The 15,250-nt window shown below is 39.7% G+C and overlaps 1 protein-coding gene across 1 annotated transcript in view; it reads right to left on the bottom strand.

The window, feature by feature from the left end:
* Positions 1 to 12,952, bottom strand: part of ptprfa (protein tyrosine phosphatase receptor type Fa) — a 241,253-nt gene extending 228,301 nt beyond the window's left edge. The window contains 2 exon segments of the mRNA XM_036571461.1: positions 9,635 to 9,796; positions 12,823 to 12,952. Of these exon segments, the coding sequence (XP_036427354.1) occupies positions 9,635 to 9,746 (112 nt within the window). The 5' untranslated portion in view covers positions 9,747 to 9,796; positions 12,823 to 12,952.
* Positions 12,953 to 15,250: the final 2,298 nt, after the last annotated feature.

Genomic DNA, 15,250 nt, shown 5'->3' with positions numbered 1-15,250 from the left:
ACTACAGAGAGTTGTCGGAACAGTGAAAGTTATTATCAGCATAAACGTGCCATCTTTTCACATTATTTTTGATGAACATTGTATCAGGACAGCTGTTAAGATTATTAAGGATTGTAATCACTCCGCATTCGTTTTCATTTTATCCTTAGCAGAAACATCAGTATCATCACATCCCATGTGTTACCATTCAGACTTTTCCTTCAGACTGTAAGATTATTTAATTAAAAGTTGGATATAATTCACCCAGCTCCAGTATCCAACTGAGACATTGTAGAGGTGGTGAATAGTTTTTTTTTAGCAATTTTAAACCAATTATTCAGCCACTTACACCTTCATTTAGCCAGAGTTCTCACACTGAGATTAAAAGTCTCTTTTGCAAGTGAGCCCAGGCCAAAAAGGCAGCAAACAACAACCAAGAGGACAATCGATAAAGAAACAACACCAACACCACCAACAACAAGATGAAAAAATCAAAATCTAATTCATGCAGTTTCTCCACTCACCCCAAATGTAGTCAGTCATTCAAGACATGACTGATGTCTGAAGTTTTGAACCCAAGCTACAAGGCTAATGTAGCTGACATCAGCATCATGCAAACTGCATAGCTAAATCATCACACACTTAAACCACATAAAGTTGTTTAGTAAACACAAATAGACTTGTTTATGTAGATTCAGGCACAGCAAAAATGGACAAATGTATTTTACATAGCTAAAAACAGTGTTAACAGCTGTCTTAATGCCTGAATTCATTTACATAAGATGTGTCTCAAAGCTAAGGCTGCAGCTGAGAAGCGCTGCATTTCTTAGCTGTTACATCACTGAAAGCTGTCTCGTTTTGTTAGATCCTTCGAATGTGACTGAGAATTGCTCTCCTGCATTACTCTGAATTTGAAGGACTCAAATGGTGTATGCTTTCAGACCTCCCATCACCCATAACACATCACATGCAGCTCAAAACCATTTGAGCTGCAAGTGGTGAGATGCTCCGGCATCAGAATCTGTGATGAAATCTAAATTTTAATTTTATATGTTTACACATAAGATTGGAAGGTGTCGTTTTTGTTACATCAGTACTGCCGTGAAGTGTCAAGACAGCCTCCTCAGGCAGGTGTGTGAGTAAGCACTGAAAAGAAGCCTTCATGGTCAAGGTCTCTCGACTGCAGCCTCGACTTTTAGACTCGACTATACAGGGTCAGAAATCAGACAAGCAAATCTGTTTGTCTTGGCTGATCAACTACATCTGAGATAAGGGGGGAAACTGTAAATTTGATGGCTTTGCTAATGAGAGTGTGTCTCTGAGCTTCAAGCTGGGGAGTCGTTTTCCAAAGAGTTGATTCTTTGACTCCAGTACGTCAAGGCCCACGATAGGCCAGTGACTCAGAGAGTCAAAATGCTTGGAGTTGACCCTCCAAATGTGTCCACTCTGTGTTCTTTCATTGTAATTGGCTCAGGGGACATTCTGACAGAAGCGTGTTTTGAGTTTGAGTAGCATGAGTTTGTTTACCAGCATTATGATAATCCAATGCAGCCCACCAGTTGCTGATAAAAACATGGTCGATATGTCTGCCTCTACAGTGCACCACTCTACACTCTAACTCTGCTGCAGAAAAAAAACTTATGGCTTTTATGGATTATGGCTGCAACAAACAAGGACTTAAAAATGTACAAGGAACGAAACCAAAAAACAATAGCAAACATTGTGAAAAATAACTTAGCTAAAGTTGGCATTTTTTGCCTGCTTCTGATTCAAATTTTCTGTTCCACCTTAAACAGTGCTGCAGTTATATTCTTGCATCTGTACATTGTTTAGGAAACCGCTGCATCGTTTTAGGTGGAACGGAAAATTCAAAAAAGAAACTGGGGAATAAGCCAAATTCAGCCTCGTGGAAAGAGGAACAAGATAACATTCAGCTGCTGGAATGAAAACTTTACTTAAAATCTGGTTAACTGGCTAATAATGGATTATCTTCATAGAATCATGACTACAGTAATGATTTTCTCAGTACATCACTTCCCATTACTTCTCACTGAAGCTCGAGCTCCCTTGAGCAGCCTCATCATATGAAATACGTGAAATTATATGAATTCTTTTGGTAATATGTGTTGAAAAATGAATCAGCTGTAATCATGTGCAAAGGTACCTGATGTTACTTGGTATAATTACAAGTTTTTGTCATATCACTATAATCTGCATCTACTCAAAAAATGGGTAAACAACATTTAGGATTGTTTAACTGCTGTATTTAACTGCTGTATTTCTGGCTATAGATTTAAATTAAGTGGAGCCGAGGAGTCAACTCCATCGATTCCAGCAACAGGAGTCAGAGTTGACTCCAGAAAACCCGGAGTCACGCACTACTAGTAAGGAGCTAACATAGCAGTTTGCAAGCTAACAAACTCATCTAAAACAAACATTAAAACCACAAAAGTAAAGATAACAATACAGTCTCCCAACTGACTGTGTCTCATGCAGCCTGTCTTTCATGTGTTTAGTTATAGCCAGTGGGGAAGAAATATTGTTGGTTAGAGTTTCTTTCATTTTATTCAGTCCTGCTATGTGAGAGGTTCAGCACTTCAGAGGTCAATACAGTCAAAGCAGTAGTCAAAATTCAACAAAGTTAAACTCGATGTGAAATTTTGCATGCAAAATGTATTCCCCCGGAAGTCTGTGATGCAAATTGCTCAACATGCTGAATTCTACCGAAACCAATGAAATTGTGCTTGTAAAAATTTCTCAGTAAAAGTGTGACTGGCCTTAAGGCTTATTATTCAGTAACTGCATGGACTTAAGTGCAAACTGTCTGGGTTATTCTTAAGTTACACAAGTGTGCAATAAAGGTACGGCCCCATCTGTGGTTTGTGGCTTTTTGAGGGGTTTCAAAAAAAAAGATAATAATAATAATTCTGCTGGGTCTTTGTGCAATCTGTGGTACTTGAAACCTCTGCCTGATTGTGTAAAACCCAGTGCTGCAGTAGCTGAGAGGTTATGAACAGCAGAGTGGATTATGGGTAGAAAGACTAGAGGGTGGAGAATAGGAGTGCAGGGGCTGCAACATTGCTCTTTTAATTAGCTATATGTGGATTTAGCCTGGCACCACAACAATAGGCTGCGTGAGTGAGTGTGAGTGTGTGAGTGTGTGAGTGTAAAGGCTAAATCTCCTCGCAAAAGCCTCTCTCTTGCTGGCTCTGGCATTAATCTCATATTAACATCACCTCCTCGACTCCGGAAAACGAACGCAGCGTGGTATCAATCAGTACGGGAGAAACTCAATACGCCCCTTCGCTGTGTCGCTAACGTCCCGCGTGCTAAAGCTACACCAACGGTCATATTTGCTCTCATAAATAAATCATGGCTCTTCCTCGCTCGCAGCACACAGCCTTCAAAATTGCCTCCTACGCCAGCCCGGAAGAAGAGCCACATAGACTTGAAAGGGAAGAGAGAGGAGAGCGAAACAAAGAGAGAGAGGGAGAGAGAGAGAGAGAGAGAGAGACAGAGAGAGAGAGAGAGAGAGAGAGAGAGAGAGAGAGAGACAGAGAGATAGAGAGACAGAGACAGAGAGAGAGAAGGAGAGAGAAGGAGAGAGAGAGAGATAGAGAAGAGGGGAGCAAGGGAGAGAGAGAGAGAGAGACAGAGAGAGAGAGAGAGAGAGAGAGAGAGAGGAGCAAAAGGGTTCTATTTTGCAAATCATCACGCAAAAGTGACCCAGGGGAACCGCTAACACAAAGACTTCACACCATTTCCCTCATAGCCAGGAGAGAGAGAGCGAGAGAGAGAGAGAGAGAGAGAGAGAGAGAGAGATTGAGAGAGAGAGACAGAGAGAAAAAGAGATTGCGAGAGAGAGAGAGAGAGACAGAGAGAGAAAGCAACAAGAACAAGAGTGTGTGTGAGCTAAGGCTAAGAAAAGCCAGCTTACACCCAGGGAGCATATGTGTCAGTTGGAGTCTCAGTACTGGAGGAGAGACTGAATTCTTAAGGCTTTTCTAAACCTTACACTCCCGTGTGTACGTGCAGCGGCATAACTAGGATCTTATAGTCTGACCCCACTGCCCCACTGCAAAAAGAAACAAACAACAACAAAAAATAGGCCCACCATATGAAAATCAGCTTCAATTCATTAAGAAAATGACTGTGTAATTTGCTTGCTTACGTGCTATGCTCTGTCTTAGCCAGGCTTGGCTGAGATGTAGCATAAATATTAAAGCATATTATTACATTATCATAGCTACCTATGAGTGTAAAATTGGGTTAGTAGTTACACCACTATGTCTTCGTCTATAAGAGATATTCTACAGGCCTGTAATGCTGTGCTTACATGTTGGTGGTAGACTGTCAAGGGCAAACTGGATATTCTATTGTGCGATGGACAATTCTGCCACCATCAGTGCCAGCCGCAGCATTCCGCCGCAGTCAGTGAACCATCTGGTAAGAGTCAAATTTTCCTAACATTTGCAGTCGACTTAAGCTTAATGTTGATTTTTTAGGAAGCTATTGATGCCGAACTTCTCATTCTCCATCCTACCTTTTTCCACCTTATATAAACAATCAGCACCACTAAAGCTCTTCTCTAATAATCGTCCATTTTTGCCGTGACGCTGTCACTATTGCAATGTTTTTTATGGCTACGTACTGCCATTGATGGCACAGTTTTTTTTCAGCACCATCATGTAAACACAGCATAAGGTCTCACAAGATCCAAGAAATTTAGAGTGACATTGACAATTTGATTGATATACACTCACTGATTTGCTATAATGGTGTGACCAAAAGCCTGCAGACACCTGCTCATCCAATTTTGTCTGAAATCAAGGGTATTAATAGGAGGTTTGTACCCCCCCTTTGCTGCAGTAACCTCTTCTGGCCTCTAAAAGTTGGGACATTGAGGAAAATAAGGGTTTGATTGCATTCAGCCACAAGAGCATTAGTGAGGTCAGGTACTGATGTTGGATGATTAGTTCTGGATCACTAACACCACTCCACCTCATCCCAAAGGTAATACAAAAAAATGAATCTCCAAGGCGATTCTTCTTAAATTAAAAAGCTTTTTTCAGAACATGGCTGTTAAATATCTCAACACAATCCAGCGGGAGCCTTCATCAGGGAGAGTCACTGTGAGGGTCATCCCAAAGGTACTGAATAGTGCTTCATCACTCTAGAAAACACAGTTCCACTGCTCCACAGCCCAAAGCTGGGGAGTCTTATGCTAGTCTACGATCACAGCAGCCATGCACGCAGCTCTCACACATATTATTTTTCTCACTGTACTTCTATACGTGGTGAAATCTCGCTGTTTGACTGCAGGCTTTTCCGTGAATCATTAATGTGAGATGCGTAACAACCCCCATAAAGAGCTGAAGTAGCGTATGTTCACTGATTGGACCATTCCAGCCTCCTGCGTTCAGTGACCTAGGGGTCAGGGACGAGATGACATAATGCATAGCTAAGAATCAGAGTCACTGCTGCAGTAACAAGGTTTTGTCATCTTTAAAGCAGCAGTCACCGTCAGCAACCATATAAATAGGGACAGACGGAGTAGCCTACGCTTATATTAAAGTAAAAGTTGCCTAGCAAAAAACAACGTTGAGTAAAAAAACAGCATGTCCCAAAACTGCAGCAGAACTTCTTAATACATCCAGCATCTATCAGCAGAAAAAGTGAAGTTTGTTATGAGCTATTTTCCTTTTCTTTTATGACCTACAGTGTAAAATAAAATAATGGACTTCAAAAGTGAAACCTGCCTAATACTCTTGAATAAAAGAAAAGTATTAGTACATAAAGGCTAAGAGAAATACAAATCCTGCTGACAAAACAGGCTAGCATGAATTCTATGCTGTTTTAAGTTGGTCAAAGCTGGTTTATACTGGGCTGGGCATGGTTTCTCTGTTCACCCAGTATGGTCATGCTGGTTGACCGGCATATCTACATCCAAAAAACAACACATGCTGGTTTTGCTGGTGACTAGGTAGGCTGGTCTATGCTGTTTTTTCCAGGGAATACATCACACTTTTATGTAAGTATAACTCAAATACAAGTACCCGAGCAAATGTAACTAGTTCTGCAGTTTGTCAAGACTGTTTATGAGCATGTATTTCCCTTATAAGAAGGGAAGTGAGCTAAAATGCTTGCTAATCAAGTGGCTTTTGATACTTTCATCTGCTGAAGGTTTCATCCAGCACAGCTTAATTTGCAACAAACTCTTTAATCCAAATTTAGAAATGGAGATTCACTCTCAGAAATCATCTCACAACAAAGTCACTGCTCCAGCAGAGCCATTGGTGAAATGCACCAATTTGCTTTGAAAAGTTTCAGGCCTTTGGTTCAGTTCTCACATGTTCAGTGAGCATTGGCCTAAGTTCAACATATCCGATGCTACTTCTTGATGCTGTCAACTATTTTGTTTAAATAATGAAGTTAATTATACACTCCTTGGTCAGTTTCTGATCACAGGACTGCTGCTGAACAGACATTGGGTGGTGGACCATTCTCAACACAGCAGTGGCGCCGACATTGCCTCTGCAGGGTTGAGAGTGGTCCACCACCCAAAAATATCCAGCCAAATGCAGCTGTGAGGTCAGAAACTGGTAATAAAGTGCTAGAGGATGGTTTACATAACCTGTGCATCAACAGATGGGCTACATCTCTAACTGTACACTATCAAGGTGGAAATACAAGGAGTTATTTTTTTTTCAAAAGTCAAACATATGTGAGAAAACATACTTGAGTATAAGTAAAAGTATTATCACATAAACACTAAAGGAAATACAAATACATTGAAATCTTAAGAAACTGAGTAAATGTAACTGGTTCCACCTATAAGTCTTGGAGGACTGTTTTTGAAGCACCTCTTTTCCTTTAAAAAAGAGAAAATGTAGCTATGCTGGATGAAACCTTCAGCAGATGAAAGTATCAAAAGCTACATGTTTAGCAAGGGATACTTTCATCAGCTGAAGTTTTCATCTAGCATAGCTTAATTTGAAACAAACTCTTTTATCACAATTTGCCACATTTAGAAATGAAGATTCAGTCTCAGAAATCTTCCCATAACACAGTGAGCTTAACATCAAAAGCAGTGCTCCAGCAGAGCCGCTAGCTGTAGTGTTCTGAGCTTAAGAGCTATCTGTCTACCCTGAAAAACCATTTGATTTAAAGTACATGTCTGTGGACATATATGGATCTGCATTTATCCGAAAGCTCTGACAGTTCTTTACATTGTGAAGTAAAGATGGTAAAAATGTTTGCTTTAAAAAGTCTCAAGCCTTTGGTTCAGCTTTCAAATGTTAAGGTAGCATTCGCCTAAGTCCCACATATTTGATGCTACTTCTCAATGCATTTTAAACAACAAAGTGAGTCACGCGCTCATTGGTCAGTTTCAAGAGTGGCTCTGTGGCCAGATACTGGTGGTCAAGGTCATGGTTAACACAAAATGTGCATCAACAGATGGGCTGCATCTCTTAACTGTACACCACGAGTGGAGCTACAAGGGAGAGAATCTAATAAAGTGGCTAGTGAGTGTAATTTTGTACAGAGAGTTCAGTTTGACAAGAACATTGTTACAGCTCTTAGATATTTTAACTACTTAGCAACTAAAACTGCCTTTATTTTCCACGCCGCTACTGTTAAAACCACAATCCCTAACATTTCCTTTAAACGTCTCGAACCGTTCAATGACCAATTTGCTTTTTCTGTGTTGCTCAGAGGCTGAAAAAAAGAAGCTGTCAGACAGAGAGAGAAATCAGCCTGATCTTCACTAGCAGTGCCAATTCCCCTCCGACACACAACAGAAACCAGTAGGCTCTCCTTTTTCTCCGACTTATTAATTTCCCCACCATTAAAAATCCTCCCAAATTTGACGTGAAGCATGTCGCGTTCATTATGGCGTGCGCCGGTCCCCTCAGGATAGCGGCGAGTAATGAGACTGGAGCTAGCTGCACTAAACGCCCTTCGCATGCTAATACGCAAACAAACACACTGCTGATTGCTCTCTCTGGCTGCACGCTTCGTTCCCAGAATCTCTGACACGCCCGTATATTCCCTCAATCACTGAAATACATCTGATAGCAGGCAGGGTTCAGCGCTGCTTGTGCTACTAAACAGATTTCCATAATAAATGCTGTATATCTGGGTGGAAAGTACTTAGCAACTGGGTTTTCCCTATTCCCCAACACAGTGCGCTGAAAAAAAGCGCAGTGACTTTATTTGTGTTTGTTTTGCCAGCACAGACAGATTCCCACTCTTCAGCATTTTGTTCTCCAGATCCATGATAAATGCTCTCCAGATGCAAACAGACGTGGAAACAATGACGTTTGTTTGTCTCTGCATATAAAGCAGTGTGTGTTTGTTTCTGACCGTGAGCGAATGAGTGTGTGAAAATGTGCCTTAGTGTGTACATGAGTGTGGGGACTGGAGTCCAACGTCTTCTTGCACAACCCTGACTTTTAAAAAAATAACAGTAAAGAGCATAACCCTAACTATAAGAGAACAGGCTTGCCCTGTGCTGAACTTTATAAATTCTGAATTTTATAAATGTTGCTCTCTCACTGTACAATCAAATATTAACAATTATCATTAAAACGAAATTCATAAATATCAATATGGCCATCACTATGTTTGTACACATATCCCCACGTTTATTCATGATATATTGCCCCATCAATATTTTGACTACAGCCCTACTACCACGACCCCTATGTTAGTGTAAATGGCCAACTACCCTAATAATATGGTGGTCCTGTTCCAATGATCAATGGGGTAAAGGGGGGGGGGTGATAAATTGTGCACTATTGTGTCAGTATGGCTAAATCTACAAAGTGTATATGGTGTTTCTGACAAAATGGCTAATGAGCATGTCGTGATGTTTCTGTTATTTTGTAAACCTCCTGTACATGTTATGTGTTTGTGCATCTGCGAGAGAATATGTGCTTGAGTGTTAAAGTTTCAGAAGAGGGGTTCATATGAGCAGGAACCATATGAGTGCTTATTGACCTCTGAAGATGTATGTCATTCTGTACTTCATGGCGGTCTAAGTGGTACTCTCTATAGGAAAAAGACTCATTTTTACTGCTATCATGTCCTGTGGTGCACAAAAAAGTTGATACATTTTGTCCTGTACACAGTATCACTGAATCCTCAGAACTACGAGGTCGTTAGAGTGGTTGAAATAAGAATAATGGTACATCCATGCTATATGAAAGTAGCGCTGTACTTCAACTCCATTCTATAACAACACTAGCTACTTCATCTGTAGGTTAGTACCCCAAAAGCAACTTAACTACCACATTTGACAAAGCTTGGTGGTTTGTGTGAAGTCTTTTGGTGAAGCTACCAGTTTATGACGTCAATTCACTGCGCAGCAGTGTTGGCTTGCATATAATAATATTCATATTTTGACTACTTAACAACCTTGTCATTCAGAGCATCCAGTGATATTCAAAAGAATAATGTTCATAGGACCAAACATATTAACTTTGAAACATTTTTGTTCAGCACAGAGCATGATAGAGGTCATCTGTAAACCGTCACAGAAAAAACTGTTTAGAGCCAAAGTTCTTCAGAACTTGCAGTTGATTATATTCTTCAGAGGTGTATGTGTGTGTTGGTATTATGTGTGTGTGTGCGTGTATAGAGTAGTACTCACTGTCTGCATGCGTGTATGTGGCCAGCAGCAGCAACAGCAGTAGTCCAGCCACCCTGGGCAGACGAGTCGTCCGTGTGTGAAGAGGCAGCATGGCCCGAGGCTCCCACTCCATACACCCAACACACACTTCAGCTACCAGCTCACACTACCATCTACAGGAACCTACAGACAGAGAAAGACTTACATCAGGCAAGCAGCATCTTTATCTGTACATTTTAAAGCGATAGTTCACCAAAAATCACATACAGATCACTCTCACACACACTCAGGGCCAGAGGTATGAGAGCCCCCACCAGTGCATAGAAACACTCTCTGGGGACTCATTCCATGGACGACTCATTCAGCTACACCTAGACCCATATAAAGCATTTTATCTAATTAACACAGTGACATCATTCAGTCACAGCATTGTTGTTCAGAAGAATGAGCACAAGCATGAGTAATGTAATGAGCCTAACAGACTTAATCTGGTAACAGTGGTTAATCTGAATATTCATACATGTGATGTAATGTTTATCTTGTTAATAGTTTGGCTACAAATTCCAAATTCCACAATTTCCTCCTTGCCTCAGATGTAGTCAAGACAGGTTTGGTGTCAGAAGTGTGCTTCTTTAGTTTTTGGCTAATGTATGTATGTTATAATATATATATATATATATATATATATATATATATATATGTTATAACAGTATATCATACAGTGTCACCCACAGATCATTGAACCCGACTAAACCGAACGTCTCGCTGGCAATACATTCAGAGACGCATCAAAACATGACTGATGTGCAACTTCATGCAAGTACAATTCCAAAAAACCCGCAAAACACAATTTTCTAAGTTTTACCTTATAAACTTCACCTTTTTTTCCAAATAGTTGGAAGTTGGAGGCATTTCTGGATGCTGTTGACATATGACTTCTGCTGTGCATACTAATGTTTTAAATTGTATTTGTGGATGCAGCGATAGATGCTTTTCAATAGCAATAGGTTTTCAAAGTATTCCAGAGCCCATGATATCTGTCATAGAAACGTCTGTTTTTATTGCAGTGCTGTCTGAGGAATCGAAGGTCACTGGCAATTAGTTTGGTTTTCGGCCTTGCCCTTTACGCATGATTTCTCCAGATTCCCTGAATCTTCAACGATATTATGCACCGTAGAGGGTAAAATAACAACAATCCTTGCCAGCTCTGGCTGAAGACCATTATTTATAATGTCTTGACCCATGCTTGCTCAAAAAGAACTAGGCCTTTCCTTGATTCTCCTTATTTCCAAGCATGGTTGTATCACCTGTTTAAGATGTTTTCTGAACGTTTCACAATATTCCTAGTCTGAAATTGCCCCTCTCCCAACCTTTGGATTGTGATTTTGGCTTTGCTGGATCACATTTCAAATAAACGTAACAAGGAGACTCAGAAGTCATGTTTTTTAAGGAGTTGGAACTGCAGAAACAGGTGCTCCATTTTTTGTGTTAGCCATAAAGGTTTAAAAACTTAAAAAAGTGTGATTGACTTTGTATTAGTTCCATTATCTGTTAGCTACATATTTCTTGTAGCTCTAGTGTAAAACTAAAGAAGCAAACTTTAGACACCAAACATATCTTGAGTAATCAGCTACATTTGAGGTAAGGGTTAAATTATGTTTTATGGTTTTACGTAGAGCTATCGCTTTAAGCCTACTAAACTCATCATATTACTCATACTTATACTCATTCTTCTGCACAACAATGCCATGACTGAATGATGTCTGTGTTAATTAGATAAAGTGCTTTATGCGGGTCTAAGTGTAGCTGAATGAGTGGGCCATGGAATGAGTCCCAAGAGAGAGCTTCTAACTCCGCTGGCAGGAGCCTTCGCACCTCTGGCCCTAAGACAGCTCCATGTGTGTGTGTGTCTCCAGGGACTTGTTTGTGCTAATAGGCCATTTGGTGAGGGATGTGACCCCCGAGGGACCCTCTGTCCCTGCCTTTTAGGCACATGGCTGATGATTAAGCTGCCTCTCATACCTATTAACCACCAGCTCTAATCGCCTAAGTGCCAAACCCCCAACCTACACTGAATTAATCACACTCATACACTTGCACTGAGCAGACAGCCGCCGTCTGACACAGACAAAAACTCAGACAAAGCACTGACACACTGTTTTCCTTTTTCTTTATGATGATTAACCATAGTCTTTGCCTGAAAAGGATTTTCAATGCAGATTTAGTCCTAAGAGTCTAAGATCAAGACACTGTCCAGAAAATGGACCCAAAGAGGAAAACAACGATTTTTAATCCAGAATTAGTCCAAGTACTCTGTCATTTGGATTAAAGGAATAATGTGGCACAGATCAAATGCACATAATTTTCCCCTTAGCCCATATTTGTAGCTAACAAATACCTAAAGCTTAGGTACACAATCAAGATCATGCAAACTGCATCAACACAGTCCTTGAGAACTGTTCACTTTTATCCATACATTAATTCCAGCAATATTTTCTAAGCGCTGTATATTTCTATATTAACTCTTAAAAATCTACACTGCACAAAATGATGTCTTGGGAAGTGAAAATATCTTAAATCTACTCTGTATATGGAACATTTAATCAAGTAAGTTCATATTGCAGAAACTCAACAAAAGAAATATATATATATATATATATATATAAAAAATATATAAAATATATATAAAAAAATGAAGTATTCAGACTTAAGATTTTTATCAGGATTATGTTATGATCTATTTAAACCCAAGCCATTAATAGAGACAGTAATAAGATAAATATGTACAAAATCAGCATTTATAGGGTACTTTCTACTTACTGGGAGGTGACTGTCCCAAACCCTAAATTTCAACTTAATGCCTTGACCCATCCTTGCTCAAAAAGAACTAGGCCTTTCCTCAATGTCCTTATATCCAAGCATGACTGTATCACCTGTTTAACACAAATCATAATAAAACAACTCTTCTTCTACTTACAAACACACAAATGATATGAATTGTAAGTTCAGAATCTGCACTTCTGCAGAATTTCTCGACTTGTTTCAATGAGCTACAGGTAAAGAAATAACTAATAACATCATAAAATTACAGCATGCCTTTGTTATTGGCAGTAATAACTTCAGCATCTAAGAGTTGAAGACCTCTCTTGCCTGGATGTTCTATTTTGTTCTGATTACTGTGGGAAATCATACACCTGGAACTAGCTTACCTTAGATTAGGCCATGAGCTTCGAGACAGACACACACGCGCGCTTCAGCAAACACTGCGGCCCTGAGCACACAGCTGCTCAGAGTAAGGACATACACTCGTTCACCCTGCACACACTCCAGCCTGCCTGAGAACACACTGCAATCACAGAAGCTTGTCTGCTGTCTCTCTGCTTTGCTAAAGAAAACACAGCTTCCTGCCTTGGGTGTGTGTTGTGATTCAGCCAGCACTCCTAAATCAACCACTGTGAAGATGAAGAACAAGGAAACAAGAAATCATTCCACTTTCTTTAACCCCTTAAACTGCAGACTTGTTATTCAGCTATTAATCTTAAGACTTTAAGATTCAACTTTTCTTCTTCTCTGCAGCTAAATAGTTACATCTGATGGTAAATTTGCTTCACTCACCAGACACTTTGACTGGCTACCCAACATAAGGCATATTAAATCAGCTTAGGTTGATGCTTACCGTGCTAAAAGCATAAAAAAAGAGCACTGCATACAAGAGAAACCATTCAAACAAAAACGTGACGCAGCATAAACACTGCACACTGAGCGGGCATCGTTGCAATAAAGCTATAATTAACATAGTTATTACTCTAATTTAGACTAATAGCTACTCAAATCTGCCTTCATGGAATCATTCATGACACTGCAGTAAAAATAATGTGTCAGAATTAAGAATGAATGGAATTATCAAACAAATTAAATCATTTGAGTTTAAGTAACCCTTTGACCCAGAAGGATAAGCGGCTTAGAAAATGTGTGCGTGTGTGGGAGTAATTTGAGTTTGAAACTCTGGGATAAAAGATCAACCCTTTCAGTCCTTCATTCAGGCCTTTTTGCTTTTGCATGTCTATGTATTGCATGATCACATAAATTTTAACTGTAAATTATATGTGTAAAATATCAACACTATAATAAAGATGGTGGATGAAAAAAATATGCATAAACAAAACAACAGTGTACAGAATGCAGCAGTCAGCAGAGCAAATTGTCTGTTTTTTCTACAAATGTGTTCTGTAGTTTGATGAAGGAAAGAAATGGTCCACATGGGCAAACTAAAGCTTGTCAGATAACCCAATATCTCTAGTTTCACAGGCAAAACACTTTCTCACTTTATCACTTGCTCTGAAAACTAGAATTTTGGAAAATTAAACTGTCAAATCTTGAGGCAAAATATATTCTTCATACCAGTTTGACGAATATGAAGTATTAGTATTAGCAAACAGGTGTTTTATACTAGCAAAACCTATTTTGTAGCCTGTTTTAAACATTTTAACAGATATGTTTACATTTTTGAATGATATTTCAAACTAATATTTCATGACATATTTGTACTCTAGAAGAGCAGACCCTTTAGAAGAGCAGACCTTCTACTGCCCTAAAGCATTTGCAATGTATTCATTTAACTACAATTGTAATCTTCAACATTTTTTTTTTACATTTTTCTGTAATGTTAGTCCAGGTGGATGTAGCCCATATTTCTACATTTTTATTAAAGTCTAGGTATCAGGAGCGGCATCATCACTGCTAGATACATACATGAAAATATTGCATGTTTGCTTTGGCCCACAATGTCTATATTGGTGTCTCCCTAATTTTTACTTGATCAAATGAAAAGAAACTGCAAAAACATTCATATTTGAAAAAAAAGCAATATGTCTCCAGACTTTTGCTGGCCGCAGTGTACTAATCCAGGAACCAGCTAAGACTACAAAAGCAGAACAAAGAGTAACGAGACGTCACGGTTGTGGAGAACAACATTACACCCTCCTTATTTCCCTGTAAAGCTGTGTTTAAGCCGCACCTTGGCAGCTCCTGGTCTCGTGAGAAGTGTAAACAGAAGACTGGAGAGAGTGAGAGCAGCTGCTGAGTGGATAAAGGAGGAGAGCACAACGCTAAGAATGTGCGAGAGAGTGTGTGTGTAGAACACAGCTTCAAATCCCTGCTAATGTCTCCCGGCAGGCCGGGGATGCGAGGAGCCTCTCTGAGAGGAAAAATGAGTGAACTATTAAACGACAGCTTCATCTGTTCAGTTTTACTTTCCTTCCATCTGCCTCCACCCTCCATCCGTCCTGCTGCTGTCTTCAGATCCAACACGAAATAGCAGAGGAAGAGATGTTTCATGGGAAATCTCCACAAAACGCCCATGCTAGACCCTGTTACAGCCCTTTAAGACCAATTGTGTAATTCAAACCAGGACGAATGCCATGCCAAATGACAATATTCAGTCACTATTTATTTACAAATAGTGTAAATAAATAACCAAGGAGGTTATTTAACAATAACAAAGGAGGTTTTGATAAGACAGCAATGATATACATGGCAGAAATAAATTTTTGTTGGACTGTAGGATAATGCCTTTGTTCTGAAATGCTGAAGAAAGTGTAAACAGACCTGACCCTTTGACCTCTGACCTCAGGTGTT

The sequence above is a fragment of the Colossoma macropomum genome, unplaced genomic scaffold (genome assembly GCF_904425465.1).
Source record: "Colossoma macropomum unplaced genomic scaffold, Colossoma_macropomum, whole genome shotgun sequence".
NCBI classification, from domain to species: domain Eukaryota; kingdom Metazoa; phylum Chordata; class Actinopteri; order Characiformes; family Serrasalmidae; genus Colossoma; species Colossoma macropomum.
This window is presented reverse-complemented; position numbering and strand designations above follow the sequence as displayed.